We start from the raw sequence: 15439 nt of genomic DNA on the forward strand, positions 1-15439 counted from the left end.
AACATGCAATCGGAAACTACTATAAAGTACCTTCCATTCTTCAACTTTTGCATTTACAGCTGCCATGAGGGGATCATCTTCTTCATTTTTTGCTTTAAGTTGGTCTGTTAGTTCCTGTATCTGTAAATGGACACTCTGATTAATTCATAAAAATTTACACATATTATATTACACACACACAAACACACACCAGTAAATACACTTATTACATTAATGCTATAGCAGTAATACAAACTTGTGCTATAGTTAGAGGAATGCTAACATTTTATATGAAGCCTTGTTTCTATGATTTATAATCAAGTTCTTAACATTTGTGCTGGGTTTCAAGTTAGCTCTCTAGTCAAGAACGGGGTTTTTGTTGTTGTTTGTTTGTTTTTTTATTAAAGAAAGTAGTATTTTTTCTTATTTGGAGTTGGATAAAATAAACTGAACATTTTTTCTCTGATAGAAAGAAAGCTGCATTTTTAAAATATTAAAAATATTGTGCTTTAGCTTTAAGGCAAATTGCCACTATGCAGCATTGTCCAGAAAAGTACATACCCTTCAATAATGGGCAAGCCATTTATTACCTGAAACTTATACTGTTCCTTTTCCTTTCTTAATTGGTCCATAACAATATCAGACTGCTGCACAATAAGTTTCATTTTGTTATACTCATCAGTCATCTTCTCCATTTCCTGCACTGATTCTTCCAAGTTCTTCCTCATTTCCTGGTTTTGAGCTTCTAATTTCTCATTAGTTTCAGTCAAACTCTACAAAGTTAAAGAAAAAGTTACTTTTAAAAATATATGGTTTGGTACTTCAAATCTTCTATCAGTATATAACTTGTACTAAATGTAGGGTCTGGAAGGTTTAGGGGATTAGTAATGGGATACAGTTTTTCATCTCTAGATGACCACTTGAAATCCAGCCCAGTCTGTTAGGCACTGAAAGGTTATGCCAAATGACAATAAAGTGGTATCATTATCGTTGTACTAAATTGATTAAGCATCCATAAACTTTACCTGAATTTCATCCAGATATTGGACAAGCTCAAAGTTCTTTTTGGATAATTGAGATCTGTAATCGGACTCATCTCCTCTACGTGACATATGCATTTCCTTTTGTGAATCTATTTGTCTCTGGTAGTCAATTACATCCTGGCGAAGTTGTTCATTCTGCATACAAAGAAGCCCCAAAATAAAGAATTAGTAAAAATTAGAGGTAGAAAATACTATTTTTCTAGAAAGCTACCACACGCACTTAAGATAGTAAAAGCTCATTCAAATTCCTACAGTACGCTTTTGAATACCTTGGATCCTCACCTTTTTCTTTATTCGTTTTTTCTCCAAATTAAAAAGGACAGAACAAAGTAAGAAAGGAGATGAAAAGCAACACAGAATTAGAAATAATACATTTTAAAAAAATAAGACAAGCAAAAAGAGAAAATTTTTAAAAATGCATAGCTTTATATACATTAACAAAGAATAATGGAACAGTATACTAGAAATTAAAAGACTACCAAGCACATAGCTTCTAAACTTAAATAGGTGAAACTCATCAGTTTTGACAAGGAAGGGAAAAATTAGCTTTCAAAATCTCAAACTCACTGAAAGTTCACGATCTGGAAATTTCTCAGCAGACAGAAAAAATACCAGAAACTAAAAAAGTTTGTAAGATTCTTTTGAATGTCCTTTAAAACTTGCTTTAAAAGGCAGACAAGTGAAATTTCACATAGCCAGTCAACAGGAATATAGAATTAAAATTTTTATTAAAGTTAATGTTTAAAATTGAATAGACACAAGTTAAGAGGGAAGGTACTGTACATCTGGGGTCAGGCTTGAGTTATGAGGGATTACAGGTTTCGGTTGCAAGGGTGAAGAGATACGTACATACTACATAACTGGCATAGACCCAGATTGGGGTGCAAGAGTTTTTAAAGTGTCAGTGGATAAGTGGGCTCGGGTACGCCACCCATGGACTGTATAAGGAGTCCAAGTCAGTATCGGTGTAACGAATGAGTACATGGGTGGGGTGCGTCCCTTGGTTCGTCAGGGAAGGAAATGGGTTATTTCCCTGGTCGGTGGTCTCAGTTACTCAGTGTGGTAATGACGGTGTCCTGTGATGTGTTCCATATAAATGTCTCTGGACCACCTGATGGTGTCGGACACCATGAGCTCTCTCATGAGCCGGGCGTAGCGTCGACCGACTCCGCACGCTCTCAGAACCGGCTCGTTGTGGGGGTCCCACGAGCCCAGGGCTCCTACGATCAGGGCGTGTATCTGGACCTTGTAGCCCTGGGCTCTCAGGGTCTCGGCCAGCGGGGTGTACTTCGACTCCTTCCGTGCTCGGGCCTTGTGGAAGGCCGGTGACCTATTTTCAAAAGGCACCGTGACGTCTACCAGGAGGACCTTCTTCTTTTCTGCGTCCGTCACGACGATGTCAGGTCGCAGTCGGCTGTCTGTCCCGGGGATGGCGGAGTTGAGGGTGATCTTCCCCAGGGACGGAGGGATGGCTTTCACCAGCCGGTTCTGGATGGCATTGTGGTGGTGCCGCCAGGCTCCGGAGTGCTGCTTGCATCCACACTGGACGTGCGGCAGGGTCTCATTTGCGTAACCGCACTTCCTGCAGCGCTTGTCCCGGTTGCTGTGGTGGATGGCTCCGTTGAGGGGAACGCAGTTGAGTCGGGCCCTGTGGACGAACCGCCAGTCGGCGAACCTGGTGAAGCTGCCCCCGGGGAGGAAGTGGTTACTGGCGTCCCACTTGCTGGACACCTCAAACACCTTGCCCTGGTCCTGCTTCCGCTTGAGGTTCTCGGCATAGTGGCAGCGGATGGCGTCTTTCAGGGACCTTTCCAGCATAGCTCTGGCGGTTGGGGTGATGATGGTGTGGTCACCAGTATTCCCAGCTCCTGGCGCTCCTCGCACTACTTCCAGCAGCAGCCGATCCTCTTTCCCAGGTGTCTCGAGGCGTTGCAGGCGCGGGACCAGAAAGAGGACAGGTCTCCCCCCTCTCTCCCGAACTCAGCCTCCAGGGAGCCGCTGAGGTAAGTGGCGACGTCCTGCTCGGAGGGGGCCCTGGCGATGCGTTTCCGGATCACATCCCGTACGGCTTCCTGCGTGATGCTCCTCACCATTGGGTCCGGGCACGTCAGGAGGCGGAAGGCGTGGGTCATCACCGCCATGTCACACAGGTCACCCATCCGAGGTACGTTGGCGCCACCCTGCCAGTGGGAAATGTAGATGATGTTGGTGCAGGCCCTCTGGGGAAGGTAGAGCCACTTCCTTACCAGCTGCCTGATGGTGCTGTCGGCCTTGTTCAGGGGCACCTTGGCTATGGTCAATCCCCTGAGGACAAAGGAGATGCGGGGGATCAGGAAGGTATTGAGGGCGTTGATCTTTTGCCAGGGGGCGAGCAGGGAGGAGTCAATTTTGGCCGCGTCTCGCAGGATCTCCGCGATGGTGTCTTCGGGGGTCTGTCAGATGCGGACTCCTGTTGGTGTGCCCAGGTGTTGGTATACCTCTCCCTCTTCGAGGGAGGCCATGGGCACGCCCTGGATCAGGAGTCATGACGGCTGGATCAGCGCCCTGGCACCACCGTCAACGTGGAGGGAGGCGCACTTTTTGGGGTTGAAGTGGAGGCCCATCCACTCGGCGGCTTGGCTGGTGACGTTGAGCATTTGCTGGAGGCTTTCCGAGCTGTTGGCGACCAGGGCCAAATCATCTGCGTAGGCCAGAATGCTGATTTTCTTGCCGTGCAGGTCAAAGCCGGTCGGGCCACTGGAGCAGTTCCATGGCCATGTTGAAGATAATGGGGCTGAGGGGACATCCTTGTTTCACACCGCGGCGGATGGCGTCCGTCTCTCCGTCCATGGCGCGGATGGTGGTGGTGCAGTCCTTGTAGAGGTCCCGGAGGATCTGGGTGAAGGTTTCTGGCATCCCGAACTCTGCCTCTTGGACCTCCTGGCCTCCTGGATGGCCGTCTGAAGGAGGAAGTTGTGCTTGTAGCATCCCGCTACAACCAGTGACATGAGAAAGGAGCCGGGCAGTAATGGCAGTAATGGAAGAAGTGCATCTTGGTAGCTGTGGCCTGAAAGAGGACCTAACTGAAGGATGAATGTTAGAAAAAGAGAGGGGGGAAAACTGCAAAAGTTCCCACACACAAGAAAAGAAAAAAGTGTCCAGTGCCTAAAATACCCTATGAGTATCACTGAATAATCCACCCTGAGAGATCAGCCTAACCATTATTTTACTTCATTTTGGCATCTAAAGTAACATAGTATATTTAAATAACACATTATTTTATATTATGACTCTACAAAAAGGTTTTTATTATTTCATATTTTTATTACAGTAGATCCCAGAGGCTCAGTAAAAATAATGGCCCCATTGTGTTATGGGCTATGCAAATTCAAAGACAGATGCAATTCCTACCCTCGAAGAGTCAAGTTTCACCAAACATGTACTTCTTTTAAAGGAGATTCTTAAAATCTGGTTACTTAGAACTTAACGTTCCCCTAGTTCCAGTACCTGATAAATGTGCCAAAATAAAATTAGACTGTCGCGTCAAAAATTCAAGAGAAACATATATGAAATAAATTAATTCGATAGGTATTATATCACTAACACTTTTCTACTAACCTCTCTTCTTAACTTGCTGTTTTCATTTTCTGCATCCTCATTTCGAAGAGCAAGCTAGAATGACAGGAATAGCGTCATTATATATTTTTTAAATAGCTTAACTGTCATGTGTTATGGAATCTCAGAGCCAAGTTCTACCCTTGGATACATACTGGAGAAGACAATGGGAGGTACTTCATTTGGTCTTTAGTTTAGAATTCCTCAGGAGAGTAAGTGGTGCTGGCACAAACCACTCAACTATCAATATAAGGACTAAAGGCCATCTAAAACTCAATTTGATTTTCTACAATTAAATGTATCATTTATATAGTGCTTTTACAATTTTAAAGCACCATCAATACCTTAACCATCACAGCAGCCCTGTAAGATACGTGATATCATTATCCCATTTTACATATGGAGAAAGAGACACACAGATTAAAGGTCACAAAGTGAATCAGTGACAAAACTAGTATTAGAACTCAGGAGTTCTCAAACCCCACACCATTCATGTTCCCCTACTTCATGTGGGCTCAAAAATAAAGCTTTGTTAAGATAACAATATAAAAGTGTATGACAATCAGAAATCCAAGACATAATGCAAATAATTCTACTCCAGTTCATTTGTTATCACAATCTATTACAAAAAATAAAACTTCATACACACACACACAAAATGTGTGCTGTGGTCCCATATCATCAACACATTTCATTTCAAAGACCATTCTCAGAATGCTCTTCTAGTAAAGTATGCATTAGAATCTTATGATAGTTTTAGAGATGTTGGATTGAGAAATTTCTTACCTGATCATTTTCTCTCTATTAGCAGCTTCTCTCCAAATTCATTACTCATGGACTAATGCCCTCCACCTGTGGAATTCACAGGTGGTTCAATGTTGTTGTGGGAGACTTGAGGGCTAAGCTTCACCCTTCAGCTCAGGCCACCAGAAGAGTTCTTGCACCGTCATAGAAACATTCCAGCAAACAATTATTAGCATTAAGGCAACTATACCCTTAAGACAATATATGTCTAAATCTTCATTTAGAGAAAAATTTCAATTATATTCTGGTGAATTACCAGACTACTAAATTGGATGAAATTCAGAGAGAAGCTGCTAATAGAAAGAAAATTATCAGATAAGAAATTTCTCATTCTGTTGCACAGCTTCTCTCATTTATTACTCATGGGAAGTAGCAAGCAGGGAATCCCAGTAGTAAGGAGGGAAAGGAGAAGCAGTTTAATTATTATAGTAGAATAATATGCAGGAAAGGAAGATCCCCCATACAAATCAAGAGCTTTATAAACTAAGGAGCTGTGTGGGAACCAAAGCAGTAGCATCTTCCTACCAAAGGCTGCAGAGGAAAGAAAACTTACTTCGTAAATCTTCCTGAGATGAGGCTCATACACTTTTCACTGAGTGCCTTTAGGGACTTCTATGAATAGTTTCCCATATGCCTAACAACTGATCCAGGATTTTTACATCTTGCCTGCAGCATTTTGGATAGAATAAGATGAACCAGCTACAATTGGCATATGTACTCCATATGCTGGAGCTGTATCTTTAGAGCTCTAGGAATGCCCATTTGTTCCACAAGCTTCCAAGGGTTCAAACAAAATGATGGAAGAACTATTTCCCAGGAATCGTGGAGAGAGGAACTTACCTTGAACAGAAAGGTTTCTGGAGCTATAAAAAATAACCTTTTCCTTATGACAAAGGTCTTGTATGGCTATGGGAACTAATTCCAAAAGTTGTCTTTCAGAGGCAATGGTGATGAGAAAGACCAGGCAAGGCATGTCTAATTTGTCACTTTGATTAAACTTGGCACCTGATGGTAAGATGGAGTTTACGAAATGCCAGTATGGCTGGTATCCTCATTTCTAAGTAGGACTCCAACCAAACCTCCTGGAGAAACTCTAATATAGCTAAAATCACCAGAACTTTGGGATTATTATTTGCATCACAATAACATCTAGTGGTAAGGGCACCATTGTGCTGGGCACAGTGCAAACACTACCCCAAAGAGCTTTCTGTTTCCCCTCGCACCAGAAGTATAAATTTGACCAGATCAATTAATTATTCTGGTTGAGTTCTGTCTGGATACCAAACTGTATTAGAAGTTAATGGAAAATCCATGCTGAACTACACTTCTCTTCTGATACCCAGGCTGTTAAATGCAGATATTCCCAATCTTAAAGAAGGAGTCACTGCTTCAAGAGGTCTGGTGTTTTCTGCAGGTACAATGTGGGGTCGCTGGCTGTCTGGCACGTCTAAAGTTTCTTCTGGGCCACTAGAGCACTAGAGTTAGAGCACTAGGAGGAGGACCAAAACTCTCCCTTTTCTTCTTTTCTCTATCTTTTAGATGAACTCTCTGGAAAGGTAGCAGATTCTTCTCTACCCAGGACATTATTTCCATTGCCATGGAGAAGCTTTGACCTTTTGTACCCCTAGTTTTGGAAGTGATATAAACACTCATGGCTCAAACATAAGCAAACCCCTAATGGCAAGGAGGAAACTTCTGAAAGTACCATAATTGCCCATTATATAGTTTCTTGCACCTTCTACTGATGCGGCTAGTACTGGTTGCATCATAGACAGTATAGGGGACTTGATGGAAGACTGGTACGAATTCCTATGGCCAGGTATGTGATGTATTTTTTAGGATACACCCTGACACAGGTATCCAAATGAACTAAAAGGATGTATACTATTAGATTTTGGAAATCTTGTATGCTTGCTTCCATAGTAAATATGCAAGGATCTAGACTGAAAATTGGGTTGGCTTTCCACATGTCATTTGCACTTACTGTCACAGTTCAGGAAACCTGCACCTCTATTCTCCCCGCCCCATGGTCGCTCGAGGGCACCCACTCTAAGCTTCTCAGCAGTCATCTCTCTTGGTTGGAGACCCATGTCTCTCTCCGTCATGGGCAGGATTTTTTCCAGAACACACAGTTTCCTGCCTACACTGTGATATCCCCGGCAAGCTAAGCTGGAATTGTCCAGATATTAGATCCCCAGAGACGAGGACAAGGGAGCTAACCAACACCCGGGCAGGTGTCAAACAACCATCAACAGCCATTGTCCTGCAAGGGTTAAAATTCAATGACTCACTTGCACAAGGCCACACCAGAGGAATTGCTTAACCTTGCCTGGTGACTCAGCAATGCCAAACAGACATGCCTGGACTTGTGTTCTCCAAGCACATGGACTAAGGGTATAAAACAGAACACAGTGGCCCCATGCTTTTCCTTTTCTCCTCCCGCTACCTATGCTGCAAGCAACAAGAATGCTCAGAAAACTGAAGACTTCAACAGAGGAGACTGGCCCAGGTTTAAGAGATAAACCTGTATATTAAGGACTGTAAGATCCAGTGGGGTGAGAACATTGCTTCATCTAAATACTGTCTAGTGTGATAAGGGTTATATTTTATTTTATTTTGGTAACCACTCTGACTTTTTGCCTATCACTTGTAATCACTTAAAATCTATCTTTTGTAATCAATCAATAAACTTGTTTTACTGTTTATCTTTACCAGTGAGTTTGCCTGAAGTGCTTGGTAAATCTGCTCAGGTCACAAAGGCTGGTGTATATCTACTTTCCATTGATGAAGTGGTGACCCAATTAATAAACTTGCATTGCTCAATAAAGGGTCTTCAGCAGTGCAAGATGGTATATTCCTGAGGTACAAAGCTGGGAGCTGGGGGGGTTTGGCTGGTATCTTTCTCTGTGTGATTCATGAGTGGCTCTGGGAGCATTCATGCAATCTAGCTGGATGTGGGGCTCCACATGCGGTTATGCTGAGTAATAACAGCGCCTGGAGGGGTTTGCTGCTTGTCACTAGCAAAGCATTGTGAGAGACAGCCCAGGCTGGAGAGTTAAGGGGGCACAGTGGTCCCACAGTCTGATGCTGCACCCCATGGATTCCGTCACAGTTTCCTTGGAAACTTCTGCTCCATATTTTTCCCTCTTCCATGGTAATAGCCCCTTCTTGGGTGCCCTTTGGGTTGGTAGCAAGCAACAGATTGCTATGCTGGCTTTGAGAGTGAGTGTTGAGGTCTCTTTGCAATCTCATCTGAGAATTTCTCTGTTTCCCCCCACTAGCTCCTCACCTGTAAGTTTGCATTCATCAGATAGCCGTTTAGGATAAATGATGGCGATTCGTGGATGTAACATGGCTTCCTTTTGATCACCAAGTTAAAACCCATTGCTTGTTACAAATCATATCAAGGGCTTGACCAAGACAGAACCCAAGATGTCTCACTCCACGCAAAAATTATACCCCAAGTCCATGAGCCATTCATTTGCCATAGAGTAGGCTTTCCTTGAAAAGTATATGAAAAACCTTTGGTCTGAAAGGCGATAGCTGAGGGCTTTGAAATTGATGTGCATCGTGTCATCACTGTTATGGTCTATGGCACTGGTTCGCAAACTTTTTGTATTGGAGACCCCTTTCACACAGCAAGCCTCTGAGTGCAACCCTCCCCCCTAAATTAAAAACACTTAATATATTTAACACTATCTTAAATTCCAAATTTATAACCCTATTGTTTAAAATGAATGTACTTTTTCTCACTGCTTTTAAATTAAGACTAAAACTCATTTTTATTGAAATTAATGTTAGAAGCAGAAAAGTTATTTTTAAGTTACTGTTAAGTAGAATTTCATTTTAATACTTGACAGCAATTAATCACCATAAACATAAGCATCATCATAAGCATCAAGAAAATCAGTGAGATGGACGATGCTGTTTATTTGAGACAAGAAGATTTATTCTTGGCGTTGTGCTAGAAAAGGCACATCTGATGTTGTCCTTTACATCAAATCAGTTTCGGGATTTCGTCTTTATTGTGAGAAGGCTGCAGAATCCACTCTCGCGTTTATAGATAGTGGGGAATGGCAGAAGGACTCTCAGGGCCATTTCAGCCACGAGTGAGTATTCACTTGCAACTGAACACCAGAACTGGTTTGGAGGCAGCTGTGTGAATTTTGCTTTCACTTCGTCATCATTGATCATGTTGATAAACTGTTCCTGCTCAGCCATCACACTGAAAGGGTTCTTCACCAAGGAATGAAGTGCTTCTGGTAGCACTGGAAAGTAGTGTGAGAACTCTTCATGAAGGGTTTTCAGATGTTCACTAATAGCTGACTTGAGAGCACTATCAACATTGACTTCCTCCTCCTTGCTGAATGAGAAAAGTGTCAGAAACATGCCATATCTGTCTATGTCCAAATTACTGCGCCACAGATCCAACTTCATCTGGAAGGCTCTGATTTTATTAGTCAGGTCTATTAACATTGAACATTTTCCCTGAGGTGACAGATTGAGGGTCATTAAGGCTAACGAAGATATTGACTAGGTATGCTAAGCAGAGAAGCCATTTCTCGTCACTGAACATTTTGTTCAGCTCTTGTTTCTCTTTTTGCAGGAAAAACTCCTCCATCTCTTCATGAAGTATAAAAACGCGCTTTAATGCATGGCCCCTAGAAAGCCATCGGACTTGAGTGTGGAAAAGCAGAACTTTGTATTCACCACGCATTTCTTTGCAGAGCTCTTGAAAAAGACGACTATTCAAAGCATATAACATCCATCATAGCATTAAAGCACATTGGCAATGTCTTTGCAGCTAGGACTTGACAATGGATTCCACGAGTGTCAATCACATTAGGTGACACGCACTTTACCTTCTGCTGAACGCCAGACCACACACCCATCATGGCTGGAGCACCATCAGTACATATACCAAAGAAAGATTTTTTCCACTTATTGTCACTTCTTTCGAAAAAGGCATTCACCTTACTGAAAATGCCCTGTGCTGATGTGGTTGTTTCAAGTTGTTCACAGAATAAGAATTCATCTTTAACATCCCCATTATTAACATATCGTACGAACACTATCAATTCCACACAGTTAGTAACATCAGTAATTTCATCAAGTTGAGGCTGAACATACTGAAAGCAGAATGTTTAATTTTCTGCACAACTTGTTCTTTGATATCTTCAGACATCTCACATATCCTGTGTTTCACAGTATCATTCGACATGGAAAGCATATTAAGCTTTTTGGCAGTATCATTGCCAACCATAAGCGAGACAACATCTTTGCACACTGACAGAACAAACTTCTCACCTCTTGTATGCAGCTTCTTGGCACGGACAATTCATAGCGACACAACATAAGAGGCCTCCACAGCCGAGGACGTTTGCTGTCGGAAATTTCCATTTGCATCAAGCATGGCTGGCTTTGTCGCCTCTTCGGTGCGTTTGAAAAAAATCCACATTTTGATTTTTATGCTCAGGATGTCTAGTTTCAAGATGTTGCTGCAGCTTGCATGGTTTCATTGATTCAGCCAACAAAACTTCACAGCACATGATGCACTGTGGTTTTTCAATACCAGAGGTAACAATGCTGGTAAAACAGTGTTTAATGTAGACTCAAGCTACTTTCACTTTTTAGCAGTTTTAAGCAGTAGACGTGGCCATTATTTTCAGGAGAAAATATGTGCCTGTGTGTCTGACTGTTAAATTATAAATTACTTTTTTTTTTGCCTATCTCAGTGTTCTGATTGGTCTGCGGTTTAATGCAGCTCTTCAGCTACTGAATAATCAAGCCCTCTAATGTTGTCTCAATCCCAGGGCCAGCTTTGGGGAAAATGGTGCCCTGAGCGAACTTCTATTTTGGCGTCCTTTCTTTGGAAGCAGAGCAGGGCTGGAGGCAAAGTGGGGCAGAGGGTGGAGCTGGGCTGTCAGGCCAGTGCATGACGGGACTTGGGCTGACAGCCCAAGCACCACCACGTGTGGAGCTGACAGCTCACAACTCCCACGTAATAACCTCATGACCCTGTGAGGGGTCACAACCCCCAGTTTGAAAACCCCTTGTCTATGGGGTCTTTTGGAAGAAGTCCCCTTCTGACTTGGTTTTTGAGTAGCAAAGCTATCATTGCACCAACCTTGGGATCCCCAAATTTATGAAATGTCTATGTTTTATATAAACATTTTAGTTTAACATTTGGTTTAATCAGGTGTCCTCATTTGGATTTTATGATGCCTTCAGAGGAGGCATCATTGGGAAAATATGTATCTAATAATGCTTGAAAGGGAAATATTTTATTAATATTAATGAGTTCTTTGAAAGCCACTAAGTCCTGAAGAAGTCCTGTAGATTTTGTTTAGTTTGTCTGTGATGTACTTATGGTACTTATTTCCCTGGCTGTTTACCAGGGGAAGGTAGTACACTATTCATCCTGGCATGGGGACCACACAACCGAAGAGGGGTACTGTACACATAACTTGAATGCGGAAATAGCTTACTGGATGTTCCAGGAGCCTCAGGGCAAGTCTACACAACCTGCAGTACCGAGCCTCCCAGCCTGGGTTGACAGACTCAGGGCACGTCTTCACTACCCGCCGGATCGGCAGGTAGCCATCAATCTATTGGGGATCGACTTATCGCGTCTAGTGAAGACGCGATAAAATCGATCCCTGATCGCTCTGCCGTCGACTCCGGAAATCCACCGCGGCAAGAGGTGGAAGCGGAGTCGACAGCGGCGTGGCAGCGGTCGACTCACCGGCGTCCTCACAGCCAGGTAAGTCGACCTAAAATACGCAACTTCAGCTACTCTATTCACGTAGCTGAAGTTGCGTATCTTAGGTCGACCCCCCCCCCAGTAGTGTAGACCTAGCTTCAGGCTCGCTCTACCACACTAAAAATAGCTGTAGAGATGTTGCAGCTTGGACTGAAGCCTGGGCTCTGAAGCCTAGGGAGCAGCATGGACTTCAGAGCCCAAGCCACAACTATAAAGCTCTGTCTTAGACACCTATTCTTAATATAGTAGCGCAAACCTAAGGCTGTTGACCCAGGTTGGGAAGCTTGCTGCTACGGGCTCCATAGACATATCTGAAAAGCTTCCTGACTACTCTCCCATGCTGGATAACATTCAAGTAAGTATTGTAGGAGCAACTCTGTACCAATCAGGGCTTTACTCAGTAAATCAGGATAATTTTGAACATTCAGGAGCATTTCTCACTTACAATTCTGTAATCCCATGAAGGTGCAGTTCATGGTGAATGCAATCCTCCTGTGCCTCTCTCCTAGTCACTGACTGCCTGCAGTGCTTCTAATATGGAGCCAGCCTGTGCAGCAGGTGAGGGGTGAGGAGAGAAAGGCGGGCCCATCCCTGCCGCTCAGAGGCTGAGCCCCTTTCCTGGGCAGAGCAAGGGTTTATGGTGGATGATCAGAAGGCACAATTCCCATTCCAAAGCTGCCTGAAATCTGTGCTCCTTTCCCTGGCACTGCAATGGTCCTTGGGGCTGAAAGCCAGACACCCACAATTCTCATTAGTCTGCAGCCTGAGGTAGGGCTGCACAGGAACAGGCTTCCCTGCGGGCCCAGACATGCTGCAGGGGGGGAGAGGAGCGGAGACAAGATACAGAGCACTGTGAGAGCCTCTGTGTATGGGAAAAGCCCCACAAACACTCCCTCAGAGGAAGGCAAATGAGAAGAGGTTCAACCCCTGATTTTCACCCCATTTGTTCATTAAAAATATGAATTTCTGCCTTGGGAAGGACACAATTGCTTTCTCCTTTTTGCATCTGGAGTCTCTGCAGTTTGCAGGCCCTACCCTGAGTATTGTTGAAATTCCCTCAACACATAGTGGGAGAAAAGGGAATTGAGTAAAAGCCTGCTTCTTTCCCCAGGAGACTGAGGACCCACTTCTGTATCTGGGGGAGGTGCACTCTATCTTTTCAGGATTTGTCCCCCTTCAGTCCAGGTCTCTTGAGGGACTCAGCCCTTGCGCTGGCAGGGTACCTTCTTCTTGTCCTTTGACTCTCACCTAAAATGCTCCTGATTGGACCCCTTCCGAATTCCAGGTGGGGGACGAGTAATGAATTCAGAGAGAAGCTGTGCAATGGAATAAAATATTTCTTACCTGTTCATTAACTTTCTTCTCTTTTTCTAGCTCCTTTTCCATATCTGTTAATTCTCTGTCTTTTTGTTCCAACTGCTTTTCCAGCTGACGGATCTCATCACGCAAAAACCGAGTATCACGACCACCAGCAGCTCGCTGTGCCATCTTAGAAGAACATTAAAAACTAACAAATGTACATTTTTTCTTCAAATTAAAAATGTAGGACAGCTAGTGAGACAGATTTATTTGTATGGAAGTAACAATGTTTGCAAACAGTTTAAAAAAAACAAGATAATGGGTGATGTTTCCAGGTAATGTTTTAGTAACAACAAAAATTACTTGAGCACAAATCTTCAGAATTATTAAAATAAAGATCTCCCTAGAGATCTCCATACATACACTGTGCTCTGCAGATATGTACTTGGTACATATTCCAAATTAATACTGAAATTAACCACCATACATGGCAAATACATCTCTTTCAGCAGTAGGTACTGTTTTTACTTGTGAAACAAATTTCTTCAGGCATGTCAAAGGCACTTTCCCTCACTGAGGCCTAAGTGTCTGATCGAAAGCCTAGAGAATCTGTCCCCAGAAATCTCAGCGTGGGTGGGTGGGTATGTGTAAAACGGGACATTTGTTTGGACATCTGGGAGAATGCAGTATCCCCAGAAGAGGAATCACTGAGGAGAGCCTCTGCCTGAAATATCCCCTCCTCCAGCTCACACCCCCTCAAAGCAGGTCAGGGGAGGATGTTACTGGTTGGACCTAAAGAGGGGATTTGCCACTCCCATGGGGATAGGAGGGAGGAAAGCACAGGTTGGAGTCAGGCCCCTCTCCCTCTTTGGGTTTGTTACATCCCACTGGCCAGTTGGGAGGAGGATTGGTAGCCAGTTGGCTCTCATACTCCCCTCTCTTAAAAATTTAAACTTTTTCCTGTGCTACACAAGTCTTTTGCCTCTTCAGCTTTCCTGCCCACCCTCCCTGTAGGGTAGATAGAGAGCTTTGTTTCCTCACAATATCATGGAGGCACAGTTGAAGTAAGAAATAATAGGATTTAGAAGTCTGATACTAGGCGATTATATAAGAATGTGTCATTTGTCACAATCTGCAGTCGGTGTCCAGTGTGGATAAAGGCTAATAGAGCCAGCTCCCAGAGGTAAATGAGACCCGTGATTTTTGCTAGCTTTGCTTGTGCCTGTACACAGAAGAGGAGGCCTGAAATCTTTCAGACAGAGGCTTCCCCTTGGTACTCTCTATCCCACGTCAACTAAAGAACTCAGACATGAGCTGAATCCAGGGAGTAGACTGAAGGGTATACAGGATTATAGGTTAGATCAGGGATTCCCAAACTTGGTTCACAGCTTGTTCAGGGTAAGCCCCTGGCGGCCGTGAGACGCTTTGTTTACCTGAGCGTCTGCATATACGGCTGCTCGCAGCTCCCAGTGGCCGCGGTTCACCATTCCCAGCCAATGAGAGCTGTGGGAAGCGGTGGGCTGGCCCGCACCACTTCCTGCAGCTCCCATTAGCCAGGAACGGCGAACCGCGGCCACTGGGAGCTGCGAGCAGCCGTACTTCCGGATGCTCAGGTAAACAAAGCGTCTCGCAGCCCAGCAGGGGCTTACCCTGAACAAGCAGCGAACCAAGTTTGGGAACCCCTGCATTAGATCAGCAGTTCTCAAACTGTGGGTTGCGAGTTCATTTTAATGGGGTCACCTGGACTGGCGTTAGAATCACTGGGGCCCAGGGCAGAAAGCTGAAGCCCAAGTCCCACCACCCGGGGCTGACGCCGAAGCAACTTAGCTTTGTGGGTCCCCAGGGAATTGCCCTGCTTGCCACCCTCTAATGCCAGCCCTGATTTTAGAGTAACACAGGGCACTGGGGTCGTGTAGAGATTTTTTGGTCAGATGGGGTCACAGAGCAATGAAGCTTA

The 15439-nt window shown here is 44.1% G+C and overlaps 1 protein-coding gene across 1 annotated transcript in view; it reads right to left on the bottom strand.

Annotated features, from left to right (window-relative positions):
- The window catches only part of CEP290 (centrosomal protein 290), a 113582-nt gene that overhangs the window by 82421 nt on the left and 15722 nt on the right, over window positions 1–15439 (bottom strand). The window contains exons 6-11 of the mRNA XM_065400984.1: window positions 13528–13671; window positions 4620–4673; window positions 1305–1325; window positions 1005–1157; window positions 583–752; window positions 31–133 (exon numbers count right to left, since the gene is read on the bottom strand). Coding sequence (XP_065257056.1) covers window positions 31–133; window positions 583–752; window positions 1005–1157; window positions 1305–1325; window positions 4620–4673; window positions 13528–13671 — 645 coding nt within the window. The remainder of the gene's footprint in view (window positions 1–30; window positions 134–582; window positions 753–1004; window positions 1158–1304; window positions 1326–4619; window positions 4674–13527; window positions 13672–15439) is intronic.

This window comes from Emys orbicularis, chromosome 1 (assembly GCF_028017835.1).
Source record: "Emys orbicularis isolate rEmyOrb1 chromosome 1, rEmyOrb1.hap1, whole genome shotgun sequence".
Classification (NCBI taxonomy): domain Eukaryota; kingdom Metazoa; phylum Chordata; order Testudines; family Emydidae; genus Emys; species Emys orbicularis.